Source organism: Meriones unguiculatus, chromosome X (assembly GCF_030254825.1).
Source record: "Meriones unguiculatus strain TT.TT164.6M chromosome X, Bangor_MerUng_6.1, whole genome shotgun sequence".
Taxonomy (NCBI): domain Eukaryota; kingdom Metazoa; phylum Chordata; class Mammalia; order Rodentia; family Muridae; genus Meriones; species Meriones unguiculatus.
Genome location: NC_083369.1, coordinates 57739614 through 57757636, shown reverse-complemented (window position 1 = coordinate 57757636; position 18023 = coordinate 57739614). Strand labels below are relative to the sequence as shown.

The following is an 18023-nucleotide window of genomic DNA, read 5'->3' as shown; positions in this document are numbered from 1 at the left end:
ATATTTGGCTCTTTTTGTCTTGAGTAGTCAACCACACTTTAGATTTGGAGTCCTTCTAAGCCCCTTTAGGGCAGTTAGAATGGTGATTCCTGGGTATGGGATGTGAAGGACAGAGGTGTTCTATTGCCTAACAGTCCTCCTTGTTTGTGTTTGTGTGCTTGGTTTACTGGTGTAAAAGCTTGCAGAGGAGAGATAAAAAGACAAGTCTTAGTTCTAGTGATGTAATTCCATGACAAAGCACTTACCCAACTTGTCTAAGTCATGAGGTTCAACCTTCACCAACCAGAAAAACAAAACAAAATGCACCTCTAGGGTGAATCCCATGTAACTAATCTCCCATGTAATTAATTACCATTGAGATTCCAGCTAGATTTTTATAGATTCCAATAATGAGGGCTCCAACCTGAGTAGCTTTCTTAGGTTTTGCTTCCATCTCTGAAGACTGCCAGAGTCTTACATGTAACTTTCATATTGGCAGTGCTATAATATGTAGATCTGTTTGTTCTACTTTGTAGCTCCGAGTCTCAAATTTTTGTCTCCTCGACTTCAACTTTGGACCCTGCCAGCATGGAAGGCTTTTTTTTTTCCTCTTTAGAATTGGCAACTTTGGAAGAAAAACAATCTGGCTCTTTCTCCACCTTGCTACACCACTATACATTTTTACAGTGTTCTTCCCAGGCTTCTCTAGCATTTAAGTATTTCAAAAATCCCACCAGTAAAGCAGATCCATTAAAATAATTAGAAGTGAATCTCATCCCAAGGCTTTGTGCACAATTCTTTGAGGCCCCTACTCTCCTGGCTTCGCAGAACATAGCCAATCTAATACTGTCATCCATTAGCTAGCAGCTAGAAGAACATTCTAGGAAGTCTAATGACCTGACATAAATCCCCAGAACACACATTGTAAAAGAAGAGAACTGACTGCACGTGTCCTCTGACCTCCAAAGCAAACCACAAACCATGGTTCACTAAAGAGTTTCATTATGCCTGCAAGCATATACACACACACACACACACACACAGATTAGAACAATGCCAATGCCATATACCACGATAAGAGGAAACAAACAAAAAAATAAAACTACAAGAACCACACCTCTCCAACTGTGAACTATTTTTTTCCTTAGTGCCATACCTCTCATCTATTACTTAAGGGAAAGTGCCACTGGATCAGTTCTCTGCTCTTTGGGAAACAAGTATCCCAAATTCAGGATCTGATGTCTTTCTAACTTGGTCTTGGAAATTTTGGAAATTATGTTGTCAACAGCTGTTATTCACCTTTAACTTGTCATAAAACTCCATGGTAGGAAAAGATCTCAATGAGTTTCTCCCATTATTTCTATAAATGTAATAGCAATTTCAGAATGGTTTTCACTTTCAAAACTTTATTATAACCAATCTCATATAGAAAATTTGATTTGAAAAACTATACATATGTATGTTTTTTTTTTTTTTCAAGAAAATTCGGTGGCTACAAACAAAAGATTTACTGACGATGGGTCAAAATGGTCATGTTCAACTATGCACCCACTGAAAAAAATAAAAATCTACTTGATAAACTTCATATTCAGTGGTTATAGCACAATTTTCAGGGGATTCTTTTAATGTAACCCACTAAATCTTTTCTGCTTTGCACTATAACCTCCAGAGCAACATCATCAACAACAAACAATTAGCTTAAGTATGGATGCACTCGTTCCGAAAATATTCACCTACTTTGTAAAAAAAAATACAGTAAATCACTAAATATACAAAGTAGATATGTGGATTTGACAATGTAATACAGCAAAGGAAATCATACACTGATACTCTTAAAATATTGTTAGTTACAATTTGATGGTAGTAAAAATAATGAGTCAACTTTTATTAGCAATTTGCTAGGTTCTGCGGTGATTTCTTATTATATGCAACCATATTCTTTTAATAGTCTGTTTCACTATTTAAGCACAAAAATACTGGTAAGTAATTAATGCATAGTTACATATCATTATTAAAGCAGACTGACTCTGAACCCAGAATTGTCTGATAGTCCACTTTATACATCTAATTTGTCATCCTCCCAGTCAATATCATTAACACAGAAGTCTTTATAATGTTAGATTAAACCAAATTTGGCCTAAAGGTGACTCTATACTTGAACAGTTACACAAGAAACTGCAAGGTGAGTTAAAGAAAAAGGTTAAATGAAAGCCTAACTTTGAAGTATACTTTTCTAACAAAAAACTCAGTATCAGCTCTCCACAACATTCCATCTTCAGTCAGTAGTTGGGTAGGAACTGTTCTAACCCTGTGTTCTCATTTGACTTTTGTTGCTGTGATAAAACGCCATGACTAAAAGCAACTTGGGGAAGGAAATACTTTATTTGGCTCACAGGTTATAACCCAACACTGAGTTAAGCCAAGGCAGGAACTGAAGGAAAGAACAACTATGGAAAAATGTGTGCTGGCTTGCTTTCCATGGTTTTCTCACCTGATTTATTTCTTATTTTCTTTTTTTTTTTTTGACAGATGAGTCTTTTAATAGAAAAAGAAACACATGAAAAAGTAACAACACACAGTTTTTCCAATTCCAATCCAAAGACAAAAAGGCTGAGAAAGAAATTAAGGAAACAACACCCTTCACAATAGCCACAAATAACATAAAGTACCTTGGTGTAACTCTAACCAAGCAAGTGAAAGACCTGTATAAAAAAGGTGAACTCACCTGATTTCTTTTATGACACAGGATCAGCAGCCCACATGCAGCACTGCCCACAGTTAACTGGGTTGGCCTTGCACACCAATCATTAAACAAGAAAATGCCTACAGGATTGCCTATGGTCCAAGTTGATGTATGCAATTCCTAAATTGAGAGCCCCTCTTCCCAGATGATTCTGGTTTGTATCAAGTTGTCAAAAAACTCACTAGTGCATTATGCTTAAAAAAAAAAGGCAAGTCTAAGCTGTAATCAATCAAGTCATCACTCTATGTCAGCTCTGTTCTCTGTACATTTTCATTTTCTGTCCAAAACACATGGCTTGACCATGTTGAAGAGCAGTGTCTTTGAACCTGTTCTGGCTTCATGGGCTTCCTGGTTTCTGAATCATTCTTTGTTCAAGTTGATAAACTTGTCTGAACTATTTTATTTTTAACAAAGGAAGAGTAGTTAACAGTGAGACACAATCTATAAATCACTAGTGTTATTTTAAACAGCAATTACTGGCTACACCTTTGCAATTTGAGATTTTGGAGCTATATGCTAACATCTCCAAAGTCATAATTTTATATGTGATAGCTCCCAAACCTTAACACACCAAGTGTCTGTACTTTACTTCTCTAGTATCCCACCTCATTTATCAGAGTAGGAGACAATACAGAACTTTGAGACCCAAAATAAAAGCAACTTCTTTCTCTCACAATGAATAGCTACTAAATTGTAAATAAACAGCAATACTGTGTTTCCAAAAATCTGTCTTCTAGCTGTAATTTTTTAAAGATGTATTTATTTTATGTATATGAGCACTGTTTTCATGTACAGCAGAAGAGGGAATCAGGTTTCATTACAGATGGTTGTGAGCCACCATGTGGTTGCTGGGAATTGAACTCAGGTCCTTTGGAAGAACAGTCAGTGCTCTTAACTGCTGAGCCATCTCTCTAGCCATAGCTGTAATTTTTTAAAAAATCTGATTTTAACTCCAGGCCTGTCTGGGCCACAAAGTGAGACTTTGTCTCAAAACAAGCAAATAACTACCAAACAAAAACAGTGAGTTCAGGGTGGAAGAAAGAGTTGCATTTAGGATGAGTTTTCATATCAGATTTAATTGCTTCATCCATCATTTGCTTATTTCTAATATGTTTTGAGACATTAATACCAGAGTAGAAGGTTTGGGGAGTGACTTCTAGATATTTTATATTTCTCAGCTCCTTAAATATTTATAGGGTGGTTTGAGAGGTTTAGAGAAGAAAAGAAGGAATTAAAATGGCTTTGTCCTGGAATCAGAGATATCTCATATAAAACCAGCACTTGGGAGGCAGAGAAGGAGACAGAGATAAGGAAGATCACCCCAAGTTTGCGGCCATCCTGTTTGATATAGTGAATTCAGACCATCAGGGACTACATTCTGACACCACAAAATATGATATAAAGTTGTGATTTCTTTCTGGAGGAACTATTTCAGATCAATTTTAGATCAGGAGCTGTATTTAGCAAGAATACTTTCTTTTTAATTAAAAAATTGAAACCTACTAATACAGCATGTTTCAAAATTGACATTCAAAACCTAGAGAAGGTATTTTCTTGTGATACACACGTTAACATACACAGCAAGTGTTTTCTTTTCATTCCGCAGAATGAAGCATTTATTTCAAAACTGAATTCTTCAGCCTTGGCAGTGCAGGCCTGCAGGACCGTAACTATAGGTACAAGAGAGGCTGACATAGGAGGATTAAAAGTCAAGGGTAGCCCCAACAATATAGACAGGCATTGTCCCCATCTTTTTTTTTTTTTTTTACGTTTAAAAAGTGTGTGTGTGTCGGGGGGGGGGGGGGTCAGGGAGTGGAGCGGTCTGGAAATATATCTCGGTAGAATAGATTTTGCCTAGCAATTATGAGGCCAGAGGATCAATCCCCAGCATTCAAAAAAAGGAGTGGCACTTATAATTTTGCATTTTCTGAAGCATGATGATTATGTGTTTGTGTGTGTGAGAGAGTCTCTGTGGGGGGGGGAGGAGAGAGTTTGTGTGCATGAGTGTGTGTGTGTGTGTGTGTGTGTGTGTGTGTGTGTTGTACGGAAATACAGAGAAACATGTACAGATTACCCCTCTCTCCACCTCATGGTGTCTACGGAGTGAGATCCTGGGAAAAGCATTTGGCTAAGAAGAAGCTCAAAGGCCAAAGCCAAGACCTGGCTATAGTGGGAGGGAGAGATGGAGGATGGTGCAGACTCTCCCTGGAAACAGGGAAGGGAGAAGTCCAACCTCCTGATTGTGATGCCACTTGTGGGTCCTCAGATTGGCGAGGATCTGGATGGATGAATGATGAGAGAGGCCTGAGGTACGCACTGCGGGGAGGTGGAGGCGGGGCCTCCTGTCGCACTGGCCGCCAGGGCTAGGGAAAGAGCCTGGCAGTGACGCGAGCCCCTCACGTGACCCGGAGCTGCAGAAAGACGCAGCCTTGGGTGCAGTCGTCTTTCACGTCTGGCCACCAGGTCGGTGCTTCCCTGCGTTCGGCGGGCTGGCATCGGGCCCTAGGCAAACGGAGCAGGTAAAGGGCCTGCGCGCAGCAGCCCTGAGGGTAACAGCTTCCTGTGGGCGACAGCGTCCGGGTGGATCGGCGCGCAGTGGAGGACGGTGCAGAGCCCCGTGGCTTTCTGCACCGCACAGAGAACCATAGTTGTGCATGGAAAGGGTCGCCCGGTCTCGGGGGCGAGGACCGCGGTGTGGCAAGAGGGGGGAGGGGAGAGGAGGAGCTAAGGGGACCCGGAGAAGGGGAGGCTGGCAGCAGTAAAGAGGGCTAGACCTAGCTTTGGAGAGCCGGGATGGGGAAGGGCTGGTGGAAATAATGGGCTGCTGGGTAAGTGGCGGGGGGGATGGGCGGTGGGTGTCAGGGTGGAGGGGAAAGGGATGCAGTACTGAGCTCCCGCGCTGAGTCGCTCCCATCCCACCCTGTCTGCAGGTCTACTAGCAGAGGCGCGTCACTGAGAGGACTCCGCAGCAAGTGAAACGCCCAGGTAGGTTCGGGGGCAGTGGAAGGGGGTGGGTGGGTGGAGGAGCATGTAGAAAGCCCTGTCTGAGACCCCAATGAGAGCTCCCACCGCACACTACTCTAGCTCAGTCCTCCATTTTGGTGCCCGCAGAGCTCAGGGAAAGGATCTTGTGAAATAAAAATGGTGGGCTTTGAAGGAGGGAGGGAAAAGAGCTGGGGAGGAGGCGAGGGGTTTGAAATGGAGGCTCCCTAGAGGTTGCCTGGCGACTTTCAGGTGGGAAAAATAATAATGAAAACTCTTATTAATCTCTGAATTTTACTGATCCCTGCACCAAGCATTCAGTTTCTTTCCTTGCCCTGTCTTACTTATGTTCAGAAAATATCAACCAGAAAACAAAATCTCATCATGGCAAATATCCACCAGGAAAACGAAGAAATGGAGCAGCCCCCGCAGAATGGACAGGAAGACCGCCCTTTGGGAGGAGGTGATGGCCACCAGCCTGCAGCGAACAACCACAACCACAACCACAACCACAACCGAAGAGGACAGGCTCGCAGACTTGCCCCTAACTTTCGATGGGCCATACCTAATAGGCAGATTAATGATGGGCTGGGTGGAGATGGAGATGATATGGAAATGTTCATGGAAGAGATGAGAGAAATCAGGAGGAAACTTAGGGAGCTACAGTTGAGAAATTGTCTCCGTATTCTTATGGGGGAGCTCTCTAATCACCATGATCATCATGATGAATTCTGCCTTATGCCTTGACTTTGGCCATTTTCCATGAGCTTCATACTGTGACTCCTGCTGTTTTCCTTTTCTTTGCATTTTCCTGACATGCCTTTACTGATCTGTTTGTGGTGAGCATTGTGTTATTTCCATGTGCCAGGTGGGACATATGTTACCAGCTTCTAATTGGAGATTGCCTTCCCACTCAGTGTAAGTTTCTGTCAACAGTACAGTGTTGCCTATTTGCATGGAAAAAATTGAAGTCAATAAAGCAGCTGAAAAGCAATTTGGATAATTATTATTGTCTCCTTAAAGCATATATAAATACTGACACTTAAAAAATGAGCCACAAAAGTCTGAAATTTAACAGTATTGGGGGAGCACATGTATAATTTTCCTTTTTTTTCTGGAGCGTCATACCAAAGTATGAATTTAGTGCAGGTGTGTATAATTATTTGCTCAGCAAACTTAAAGAGTAAATACTCTTGTTGTAGATAGAATTTCTTAAAATTGTCGGTATTCTTTTCTGTGAAATAAGGGCCAATGGAGACTCACAAGGCTGTGGAATGGACCAGATCAGGTGTGGGATTGTGTTGTTTTTTCTCAATTTCTCAATTTCTCAGCATTCAATAAGCCCATGGCCCCAATAAGGCCCCAGCCCCTTCTAAGTAGTTGGGGTGAAGTGAGGGGAATCCTCAGCCCTTGTCTATTCGGGTTTCTCCATGTCATTTGTATGTGGCAATTCCATTTTTTTTTATTACAGGTATGTGATTTGGGCATACCCTCCCTTCCGATTGCTGTTTTCTGCACCTATTATGGCATACCTGTAGTCGTTAGCATAGCTAAATTTGATTTGTCTAAAGCCTATAGTGACCTCAGATATGGTAGTGTGGAACATGCCTTTATATCTTGACATATTTATCCACGTGAGTATAATCCGCATGGTTCTTAGCTCTTAAGAAAATAGCCCTTTCTGGTTTTGTTTTTTTTTTTTTCCATTCAAAAAAGGAAAAAACAAAACAAAACAAAACAAACAAAAAAACAAAACAAAACGCAAGCACAGGTGTCCCCATTCAAAAAAACTCAGGTACGTGTGTCCTCATTCAAAAAACTCAGGCATGGGTGCAGTGGGGCCTAGCACAATAGATAACAGATGCCTTACAGGGTAATGCTTAGAACTGCGTTACTATAAACCTCCAGGACACAAATAAGCTAAGAGCTTTATTTGTTTCAACCCTTGCTGGATTTCCCTAAAGCAACCTGTCAGCCCAGTGTAAAAGACTTCCTAGAAATGTCTCTTTCACTGGGTAAACAGGGGCATTCTCTGCCTGCATCCTTTCTGTCCCATCCACATCTGAAACAAACTCCATTGTGAGCTCTTAAAAATTGTGGTAAGTATTTTGCATTATGGTTTTCACGTATATGTGTGTGACTATAGTTAAGCTAGTATTGTCTTTAATTTTTAAAATTGTTCAGTTAAATTTTGCTTGTGGTTGATTTTATACACAACAGAAAGATTTTATGAAGAATATTTAAAACTTACTATCTTTTAGAAATATACTATGAAAGGTCACTATGCATTCTTATTATTGTGCTGAAAATTAAAGATGAGCATAAGCAACCACAATCCAGTCATTGAGAAATATGTAAATTTTTTTCTTTGTCCTGTATGTAGTCATAATGGAGTCAGATGCAGAGCTTAATAGAAGAAACACTGCCTCTTTCTTACCTTAGAATATGAGTGTGGTGGCACTGGCCTGTAATCCTAGTATTTGAGGGTAGAGATAGAATGATTTTTTGAGTTGGAGGCAATCCTGGGCTACATGAGACCACTCCCCAAATAAGCTTTCATTTAGCCAAAACTCAGGAGCAAATTTTAAGCCAGCACATTTCAGTTGGCAACTTTTTTAAGCATAAGGTATACTCACTTTTGTTTACTAAAACAAGATAGAACTATTTACTTAAGATTAAAAATTGTCACAGTAACAGAAAGAAGTCTGGATTCCATTAACAAGATTATTAAAATCCCATGTCTGTTCTGTCTCCTTTCCTGCTATCATGTGTGTTATATAATGCTGTGCTGATCTTGTTTAGAAAGAGCTGGCTTTTAGATTTGCAGATAGCTTGTATTATAACTGCAACTGAGACAGGCAAAGAGGACCCACCTCTCTCTGGGGCACTAGATATTGAGCGCTGTTTAAAAAGACACCATTACTGTTAAATTGTGCCTGTTTTTGTGTAAATAAGGAGACGTTGGGGGATAGGGCAATTGGACTCCTAACAAGCTGCTTTTGGATTCTTTCTTCCTGCCCTGCATGCCTTAGGCAAAAGGACTCATTCAAATAACTAGCCAAACTCCTATCAACATCAGCCAGCCTGAACACTTCACAGAGGCCTTGAAAAAACTATGCAAAGATTGCAGCTGCATTCTCCACCTTCTGGAGGCTCAGGGATGTCTGAAACTGTTTATATCAGACTGTTTGCTTTTACAGACCTTAATGAACTCTAGACAAATAGGTAAAAGCCTGTAGAATAAGACAGGTCTGCTAGAAGTATTAAATTAAATTGTCATTCTTAAGACTGCAATAAAAACTACAGAAGAAGATAAAATCAGCCAAGGAGAACATACAGACTGAGAGGAAATTGGACTTGCTATGTTTAGAGAATAAATATAGTTCAGTTCCTAAGACTCCAAGTTGTAATTTATCAGGTGCAATTACATTAAAATCTACATCCTGTCTCCTTCCTATTCTAAGCAAAACAATAAAAAGTATAAGATGGTGATAAAATATTCATATTAGGTATATGACAGAAAAAGGATGAACCTAAGAAAATGGTGAAAGGTATGCTCTGTAAGAAATATGACATTTTTTTAATATCACAGAAGGTAATGAATGTTCTATAGATAAAGACAATTCAGGAAAAAATGAGTTAAAGCAATGAGAGTTCTGTTGATCGACAGGGACATTTATTAAAGAAAAACTATCAATCAACCCTCTAGGAGTCTCATACTCCTTAACTTAGATCAGGCCAAGAAAGAATGCTTCCTTTCTTTCCCTGTTGCTGTGATCAAATGCCCTGACCAAAGCACTTTATGAGAGAATGGGTTTATTTTTTGGTTCCCAATTCAAGGGTACTACCTATCATGGGAGGGAAGGCATGGTGGAAGAAGCTTTGAGGAAGCAGCTGGCCCCATTGAATCTGCAGTCAGGAAGCAGAATGTGATAGACATTCTGTTAGCTTTCTCACTTTTCATGCAGGCCTGGACTTCTGCCCTGGGAATGGCCCCATACACATTTAGTAAGAGTCTTTTCAACTCGATTAACCTAACCTAGATGATCCATTTCATATATACCCAGGAGCTAACCTAATCAAAGATAATCCCTGACAGATATTTTCCCGGGATTGTCTCTGGTGATTCTGGATTCTGTGAAGTATGAAGCATCACAAAGGTCAAAATCAGAATAAAGTAGCTACTTTTCTGTCACCAGGACAAATACATGAACAAATCAAATTTTAATGGGGAGAGATTTATTTTGCCTCGTGTTCTCAGAGTTTTTAGCCTTTATTGGTTGGTTCTATTGTATCTGGCCTGAGGTGAAGCTGAAGCACGGAGGTTAGAGAATATATGGCAAAGGCTTCTCACTTTCCCTGACATGATGTACACAGACATAGGAAGGGGCAAGCCACAAGTTCTATTTTCAAAGATATGTCCCTATTGACCTGCTTCTTCCAACCAGGCCCTATCTCTTAGCTTCTACCAACTCTCAGTAAAGCTACCACTATGGATTCATCAGGCTAAGGCAGGATATAAAGACAAGGGAAATATTGGGGACATGAGAAGGTAAAAAGGACTGCCCCTAGCCCTAGAATCCAATGAAAGCCTCCTGCCAGCAAGGAAGCAAGAATTCCAGCACACTGTTATTAACAACTCCTAGCAAACTGCTATTGGATTTCTCCTACCCTGCCTGCCTTGAGCAAAATGCCTTTCTTCCCTCTTAGCTGAAAAACCTGAAGTTTTCTGGCAAACTCGCTGAACAGTCCACTCACAAAGAAAGGGCATGTAGTAAACAACTTGTGCAATACTAGTGGCTTCTGGTTTTTCTTTATCAGATCAGAATTCCACCCGAGGCATCTTTCTAGCTACCCTATAATCTCACTTATCAGAGGAGGAAGAAAAAAAGATTTCTAAAGTACTTTCTGCAGTGTAACTGAGAGCCACCAAAATACTATATATGGTTAATGTTGACAATTAATTGCCTTCTCTCCCTTGAGGAGTCCATACCCATACTCGGGTACGTCTAATGCTCTGCAATTCATTCTTTGAGAAGCTCATATTCATGCTTTCAGATATGTCTTAATTTCTTCCAAGAGCCTGGCTTTCTCTCAACTGTTGGGCTTAAGTTTATATTAAAGTAGCTTTAACACAGATCTCCAGCACTGTTTCAAAAATCTGATGTTCCTTTCAGTGAAAAAAGGACAGATCCAGCCTGAGCTGAGGTCCCTAAAAGCAAAGCAGAACTCTTAGGCTGCTGAGGGTGGGAGTAAGGGGCTGAGTGTTTGTCTCCTCACTGCTAACAAAAAAGATTAATCCATTGATTGGGTCAGAGCCCTCAGAAACCTATCATTTCCCTAAAACACATCAACCGTCAGCCAAGACTTTAACAGTTTTCAGGGACAGGATTGAACAACTCAGATTAAAATCATAAGAGATATGTTGAAAAATCTATAATCAATATAAGAAAGCATAACGTAAGTTTGGGTATACAGCATAATTAGAAAAATGTCAGTAATGGTATTAAAGATGTGGAAAACTAGTAATACATATTTTATCTTATTAAGATGAGAAACACAGCAAACAACTGCTGAAAAAATCTTTAATTTTTTAATTAAATTTTTATTTTTTTTAATATTACACTTTATTAACTTTGTATCCCAGCTGTAGCCCAGAAGTAAGACCTAATGGTTTTTTGGATTTCCTCACTGTCTGTTGTTATCCCACCCCTTTCTTTCTTTTTTTTTTTAGTTTTATTTTTTTAAAATTTTTATTATGTTACATTTTATTAACTCTGTATCCCAGCTGTTTCCCTCTCCCTCATTCCCTCCCAATCCCACCCTCCCTTCCTCATTGCTTCTCTAACCCATTCCAAGTCCACTGATAGAGGAGGACCTCCTCCCCTTCCATCTGACCCTAGCTTATCAGGTATCTTCAGGACTGGCTGCAAAGTCCTCCTCTGCAGCCTAGTAGGACTGCTCCTCCCTCAGGAGGGCTGGGGGAGTCAAAGAGCCAGCCATTGAGTTCATGTCAGAAACAGTCCCTTTTCCCCTTACTAGGGAACCATCCTGGATAATGAGCTACCAAGGGCTACATCCGAGCAGGGGTTCTAGGTTATATCCATACATGGTCCTTGGTTGGAGATACAGTCTCATAAAAGACCCCTGTGCCCAGATATCTTTGGTCCTTGTGAAGCTCCTGTCCTCTCCAGGTCATACTAACTTCCCCTGCACTATGCAGCAAATAATGGGATCTAGAAAAGATCATCCTGAGTGAGGTATCCCAGAAGCAGAAAGACACACATGGTAAATACTCACTTATAAGTGAGTATTAGACCTATAAGATAGGATAAACATACTAAAATCTGTACACCTAAAGAAGCTAAGCAAGAAGGAGGACCCAGGGTAAGATGATCAATCATCACTTAGAAAGACAAATGGGATGGACAGGGAAAGTAGGAGAAAACAAGTAACAAGACAGGAGCCTACCACAGAGGGCCTCTGAAAGACTCTACCTAGCAATGTGTCAAAGCAGATACGAATACTCATAATCAAACCTTGGGCAGAGTGCAGGGAATCATGAAAGAAGGGGGAGTTAGTATGACCTGGAAAAAAGTCTTTAAAACGCACCCATGCATTGTGGATGTAGTTCAGTGATAGAGCACTTCTCTAGTATGTAAAATGCTCTCAGTCTCCAGTACCACACTAAGTAAGTAAATAAGTAAGTAAATAAAAGTTTTTGTGGACTGCTTCCCAAATTGACATATAAGCTGGGCCACAAAAGAAAGCTCAACACATTTTAAACAATGTAACCTCCTTGAATATATTTTCAGACTTGCAAAGATAATTAGAAGTCTTCAAATGTTTAGGATCCAAGTGTAGGGCCATACCACTCTAAATGCACCTGATATCAGAAGGAAAGCAGGGTCAGGCTTGATTAGTACTTGGATGGGAGATGTCCTGGGAATGCTGAATGCTGCAGAAAACAACAACAAATAAAAACAGTCAAATAATATCTAAATAAGACTGAGTAAGAGGGCGCGAATCTGCTAGATGCCATACTAGCTCAGCAGGATCGCCATCACTGACGGTACGGCCCGCCCAATCCCACAGTGACAGAGAATACGCTATATACTCACCAAAACCAGGCAGAAATGTCATACAACCTGGACACACCAGGCGCTGGGCCTCCCAAGCTTGGAGAGCACAACGAAGAGACCCCAGGACTTCCCAGAAAGCATTGGGACTAGCAAGCCAGTCTCCAGTTACAGCGGGACGTGGCAGCGGAGCAGCACTGAACTGGCGGGGCACCACAGCCCTCCAGTTTAAGACTAACCAGGGCCAAACCAGAGAACAGAGAGCCTGGTTACCCCATCCTTGCTGAAGTGACCACCCTGAAATCTCCAGCTGCAGCAAGACCTCAGAACCTGGCAGTGACAGCAGCACAGAACTGGCAGAGCACATCAAAGAAGCAGGGCCAAACAAGAGAGCAGAGAGTCCCGGATACCACGATCTCTGCCAAGTGACCTGCCTGTAAGTGAGTGCACCCTTGAGAATCTGCAGTTCCCCAGATCCTGGGTCCTTCTAAATCAGAAGCCAGGCATCGAACCCCCCTCCCACCCACATACCCACTTTGGGAAACAGAGGGGCACTAGGGACATTGAAGTTCCTGCCCTGTGGGCCTAATTGAGGAGTTAAGGCTGTTAATGCCAGAAATTGCGCTGCGATCATCATTAGCGCCTGCGACATATACAGTGCAGAGCCCCTCCCACACACTCAAGGGTTCAACATTAGCCATCACTCTGTCCCTCGAGAAACTCATCCACGCACACTTACACACACAGACACACACGCGCGCGCGTGCACACACGCTTGCATTTGCCCTGTTTGCGCCTGCGTACTTTCCTCCCACAGGTACAGCTAGTCCTCAGCACACGCTGAGAGTGCTCAGCTTCCTGAAGAACTCTCCAGACACCAGAGAGAGACAGCACCAGTCTGATCTGCAGAATCCAAAAACAAACAGGGAAGGTTTCAGATAAGCCAATGGCCAGGGGTAGGCGAAAGAACACTTCCAACATAAATCAGGACATCATGACTTCACCAGCAAACCCCAAAATCGATGGATACTCCAATTCAGCAGAAGCACAGGAAAATGATTTTAAAGCCATGCTTGCCCAATTATTTGAGGCTCATAAGGAGGAAATGAACAAGTCTTTCAAAGAGATGGCCAGTCAATTGGAGGCAAAGAAAGAAGAAATAGACAATATCCTTAAAGAAACGCAGGCAAACATAGCCAAACAAATAGATACACAAGTAGAGGAAAAATTAGTGGCATATAAAAAGGAAATGAAAAAAGAAATAGAGGCCACCGTAGAGAGACAGGAATCCAAATTCAAACACATGAAAGAAATGGTGCAAGGCATGAAAACAGAATTAGAATCAATAAAGAAAACACAAAATGAGAAAACCCTTGAGCTGGAGAACTTGGAGAAAAGATCAGGAACCACAAAAGTAAGCATCACCAACAGAATACAAGAGATGGAAGAGAGAATCTCTGGAGCTGAAGACACACTTGCAGAAATGGATACTTCTCTCAAAGAAAAAGTAAAATCAGAAAAGTTCCAATCACAAAATATCCAAGAAATCAAGGATGCTATGAAAAGACAAAATCTAAGAATAATAGGAATTCATGAAAAAGAAGACTCCAGGCTCGAAGGTCCAGAAAATATTTTCAAGAAAATCATAGAAGAAAATTTTCCCAACTTAAAGAAAGAGATGTCCATAAATATACAAGAGGCCTACAGAACTCCAAATAGACTAGACCAGAAAAGAAACACATCACGTCACATCATAGTCAAAACACTAAATCTACAGAACAAAGAAAAGATATTAAAAGCAGCAAGGGAAAAAGGCCAAGTAACATATGAAGGTAGACTTATCAGAATCACACCGGACTTCTCATCAGAAACTATGAAAGCCAGAAGGGCCTGGGCAAGTATCATGGAGACTCTAAGAGATCACAAATGTCAACCCAGACTACTATACCCTGCAAAGCTTTCAATCAACATAGATGGAGAAAACAAAATATTCCATGACAAAACTAAATTTACACAATATCTACACAGCAAACCATCCCTACAGAAGATACTAGAAGGAAAACTCCAATCCAATGAAAACAAATTCACCCAAGAAAACAGGGCATACAGATAATGTCCCAACAAAAAGGAAAAGAAAACAAGCAATGAAACAGGGTTAGATCATCGACTCCATTACAAAAGGAACTAACATGCATTGGTCACTATTATCTATCAATATCAATGGACTCAACTCACCAATAAAAAGACACAGGCTAACAGAATGGTTAAGGAAACAGGATCCAACATTCTGTTGCATCCAAGAAACACACCTATGCAACAAAGACAAACACTACCTCAGAGTAAAGGGCTGGAAAACTGTTTTTCAAGCAAATGGTTCCAGAAAACAAGCTGGAGTAGCCATCCTAATATCTAATAAAATAGACTTTCAACCCAAGTTAATCAAAAAAGATAAGGAGGGCCACTATATTCTCATCAAAGGAAAAATCCACCAAGAGGACATCACAATTTTGAATATCTATGCCCCAAATACAAGAGCACCTACATTCGTAAATGAAACATTATTAAAGCTTAAATCATACATTGATCCTAATACCTTAATAGTGGGAGACTTCAACACTCCACTCTCACCAAGGGACAGATCAACTAGACAGACACCAAATAGGGAAATAAAAGCACTCACAGAATCCCTAAATCAAATGGACCTAATAGACGTCTACAGATCGTTTCACCCAAACTCAAAAGAGTACACCTTCTTTTCAGCACCGCATGGAACCTTCTCCAAAATAGACCATATAGTGGGTCACAAAGCAAGCCTCAACAGATACAAAAGGATTGAAATAATCCCTTGTATACTATCTGACCACCATGGACTAAAGCTCGACCTCAACAACAACAGAAACAACAAAAAGCCGACACGCACATGGAAACTGAACAACTTACTACTCAATGACAGCTGGGTTATGGAAGAAATAAAGAAAGAAATTAAAGACTTCCTAGAATTCAATGAAAAGGAAGGCACAACATACCCAAATTTATGGGACACATTGAAAGCAGTGCTCAGAGGAAAATCTATAGCACTAAGTGCCTGCAAGAAGAAATTCGTAACATCACATACAAACAACTTAATGGCCCAACTGAAAAACCTAGAAAAAAAAGAAGCAGATACACCCAAGAGGAGCAGACGGCTGGAAATAATCAAACTAAGGGCTGAAATCAATCAATTAGAAACAAATAAAACTATCCAAAGAATCAATGAAACAAAAAGCTGGTTCTTTGAGAAAATAAACAAGATAGACAAACCCTTAGCCAAACTAACCAAAAAGCAGAGAGAAACTATCCAGATCAGCAAAATCAGAAATGAAAATGGGGACATAACCACAGACACTGAGGAAATCCAAACAATTATTAGGTCATACTACAAAAGCCTATATGCCACAAAATTTGAAAATCTAAATGAAATGGATAATTTTCTTGAAAGATTCCATCTACCAAAACTAAGTCAAGATCAGGTAGAAAGACTGAATAGCCCTATATCTCCCAAGGAAATCGAAGCAGTCATTAACAGTCTCCCCTCAAAAAAAAGCCCTGGACCAGATGGCTTCAGCGCAGAATTCTACAAGACCTTCAAAGAAGTGCTAACTCCAATTCTCCTCAAGCTATTCCACAAAATAGAAACAGAAGGAACACTACCAAACTCATTCTATGAAGCCACAGTCACCTTGATACCTAAACCACACAAAGACCCAACAGAAAAAGAGAACTTCAGGCCTATCTCTCTTATGAACATTGACGCAAAAGTACTCAATAAAATACTTGCAAACCGAATCCAAGAACATATCAAAGATATCATCCACCATGACCAAGTAGGCTTCATCCCAGGCATGTAAGGGTGGTTCAACATATGGAAATCCATCAATGTAATCCACTACATAAACAAACTGAAGGAGAAAAACCACATGATCATCTCCTTAGATGCCGAAAAAACATTTGACAAAGTCCAACACCCATTCATGTTTAAAGTCTTGGAGAGGTCAGGGATACAAGGCGCATACCTAAAGATAGTAAAGGCAATATACAGCAAGCCTATAGCTAAGATCAAACTCAATGGAGAGAAACTTAAATCAATCCCACTGAAATCAGGGACAAGACAAGGCTGTCCATTGTCCCCATATCTCTTCAACATAGTACTTGAAGTCCTAGCCAGAGCAATAAGACAACTAAAGGAGATCAAGGGGATACAAATCAGAAAGGAAGAGGTCAAAGCGTCACTATTTGCAGATGACATGATCGTATACATGAGCGACCCCAAAAATTCAACCAGAGAACTCCTTCAGCTGATAAACACCTTCAGCAAAATGGCAGGATACAAAATCAACTCAAAAAAATCAGAAGCCCTCCTCAAAGACAAAAAGGCTGAGAAAGAAATTAGGGAAACAACATCCTTCACAATAGCCACTAATAACATAAAGTACCTTGGTGTGACTAACCAAGCAAGTGAAAGACCTGTTTGAGAAAAACTTCAAGTCTCTGAAGAAAGAAATCGAAGAAGATATCAGAAGATGGAAAGATCTCCTGTGCTCATGGATTGGTAGGATTAACATTGTGAAAATGGCCATACTGCCAAAAGCAATCTACAGATTCAATGCAATTCCCATCAAAATACCAACTCAATTCTTTACAGACCTTGAAAAAAAGATTCTCAGCTTCATATGGAGAAACAAAAAACCCAAAATCTCCAAAACGATCCTGTGCAACAACAGATCATCTGGAGGTATCTCCATCCCTGATCTCAAGTTGTACTACAGGGCAACAGTAATAAAAACTGCATGGTATTGGCATAGAAACAGAAAGGAGGATCAATGTAACCGCATAGAAGACCCAGAAATAAATCCACACACCTATGAATACTCAATATTTGACAAAGAAGCCAAATCCATTCAATAAAATAAAGACAGCATCTTCAACAAATGGTGCTGGACCAACTGGATGTCTACATGCAGAAAAATGAAAATAGATCCATATTTATCACCCTGCACAAAACTAAAGTCAAAGTGGATCAAGGACCTCAATATAAAACCAGATACCCTAAATCAATTGGAAAAAAAAGTGGGGAACAGCCTAGAACTCATTGGCACAGGAGACAACTTCCTGAACAGAACACCAACAGCACAGGCTCTAAGAGCAACAATCAATAAATGGGACCTCATGAAACTGAAAAGTTTCTGTAAAGCAAAGGACAC

At 40.5% G+C, this 18023-nt stretch overlaps 1 protein-coding gene across 6 annotated transcripts; it reads left to right on the top strand.

The window, feature by feature from the left end:
• Positions 1–5072: 5072 nt before the first annotated feature.
• Positions 5073–6698, top strand: Bex3 (brain expressed X-linked 3). Of its 6 annotated transcripts, none has more exons than XM_021629228.2 (3): positions 5073–5185; positions 5653–5707; positions 6107–6698. In XM_021629228.2, the coding sequence occupies exon 3, from the start codon at positions 6119–6121 to the stop codon at positions 6449–6451; it is 333 nt and encodes a 110-aa protein (XP_021484903.1). In that variant the 5' UTR covers positions 5073–5185; positions 5653–5707; positions 6107–6118; the 3' UTR covers positions 6452–6698. The 6 variants fall into 6 exon arrangements, with proteins under 6 accessions (XP_021484903.1, XP_060230565.1, XP_060230564.1 ...); XM_060374582.1 differs by having other exon boundaries at positions 5079–5241; XM_060374581.1 differs by having other exon boundaries at positions 5084–5241; positions 6059–6698.
• The last annotated feature ends 11325 nt before the right edge of the window (positions 6699–18023 follow it).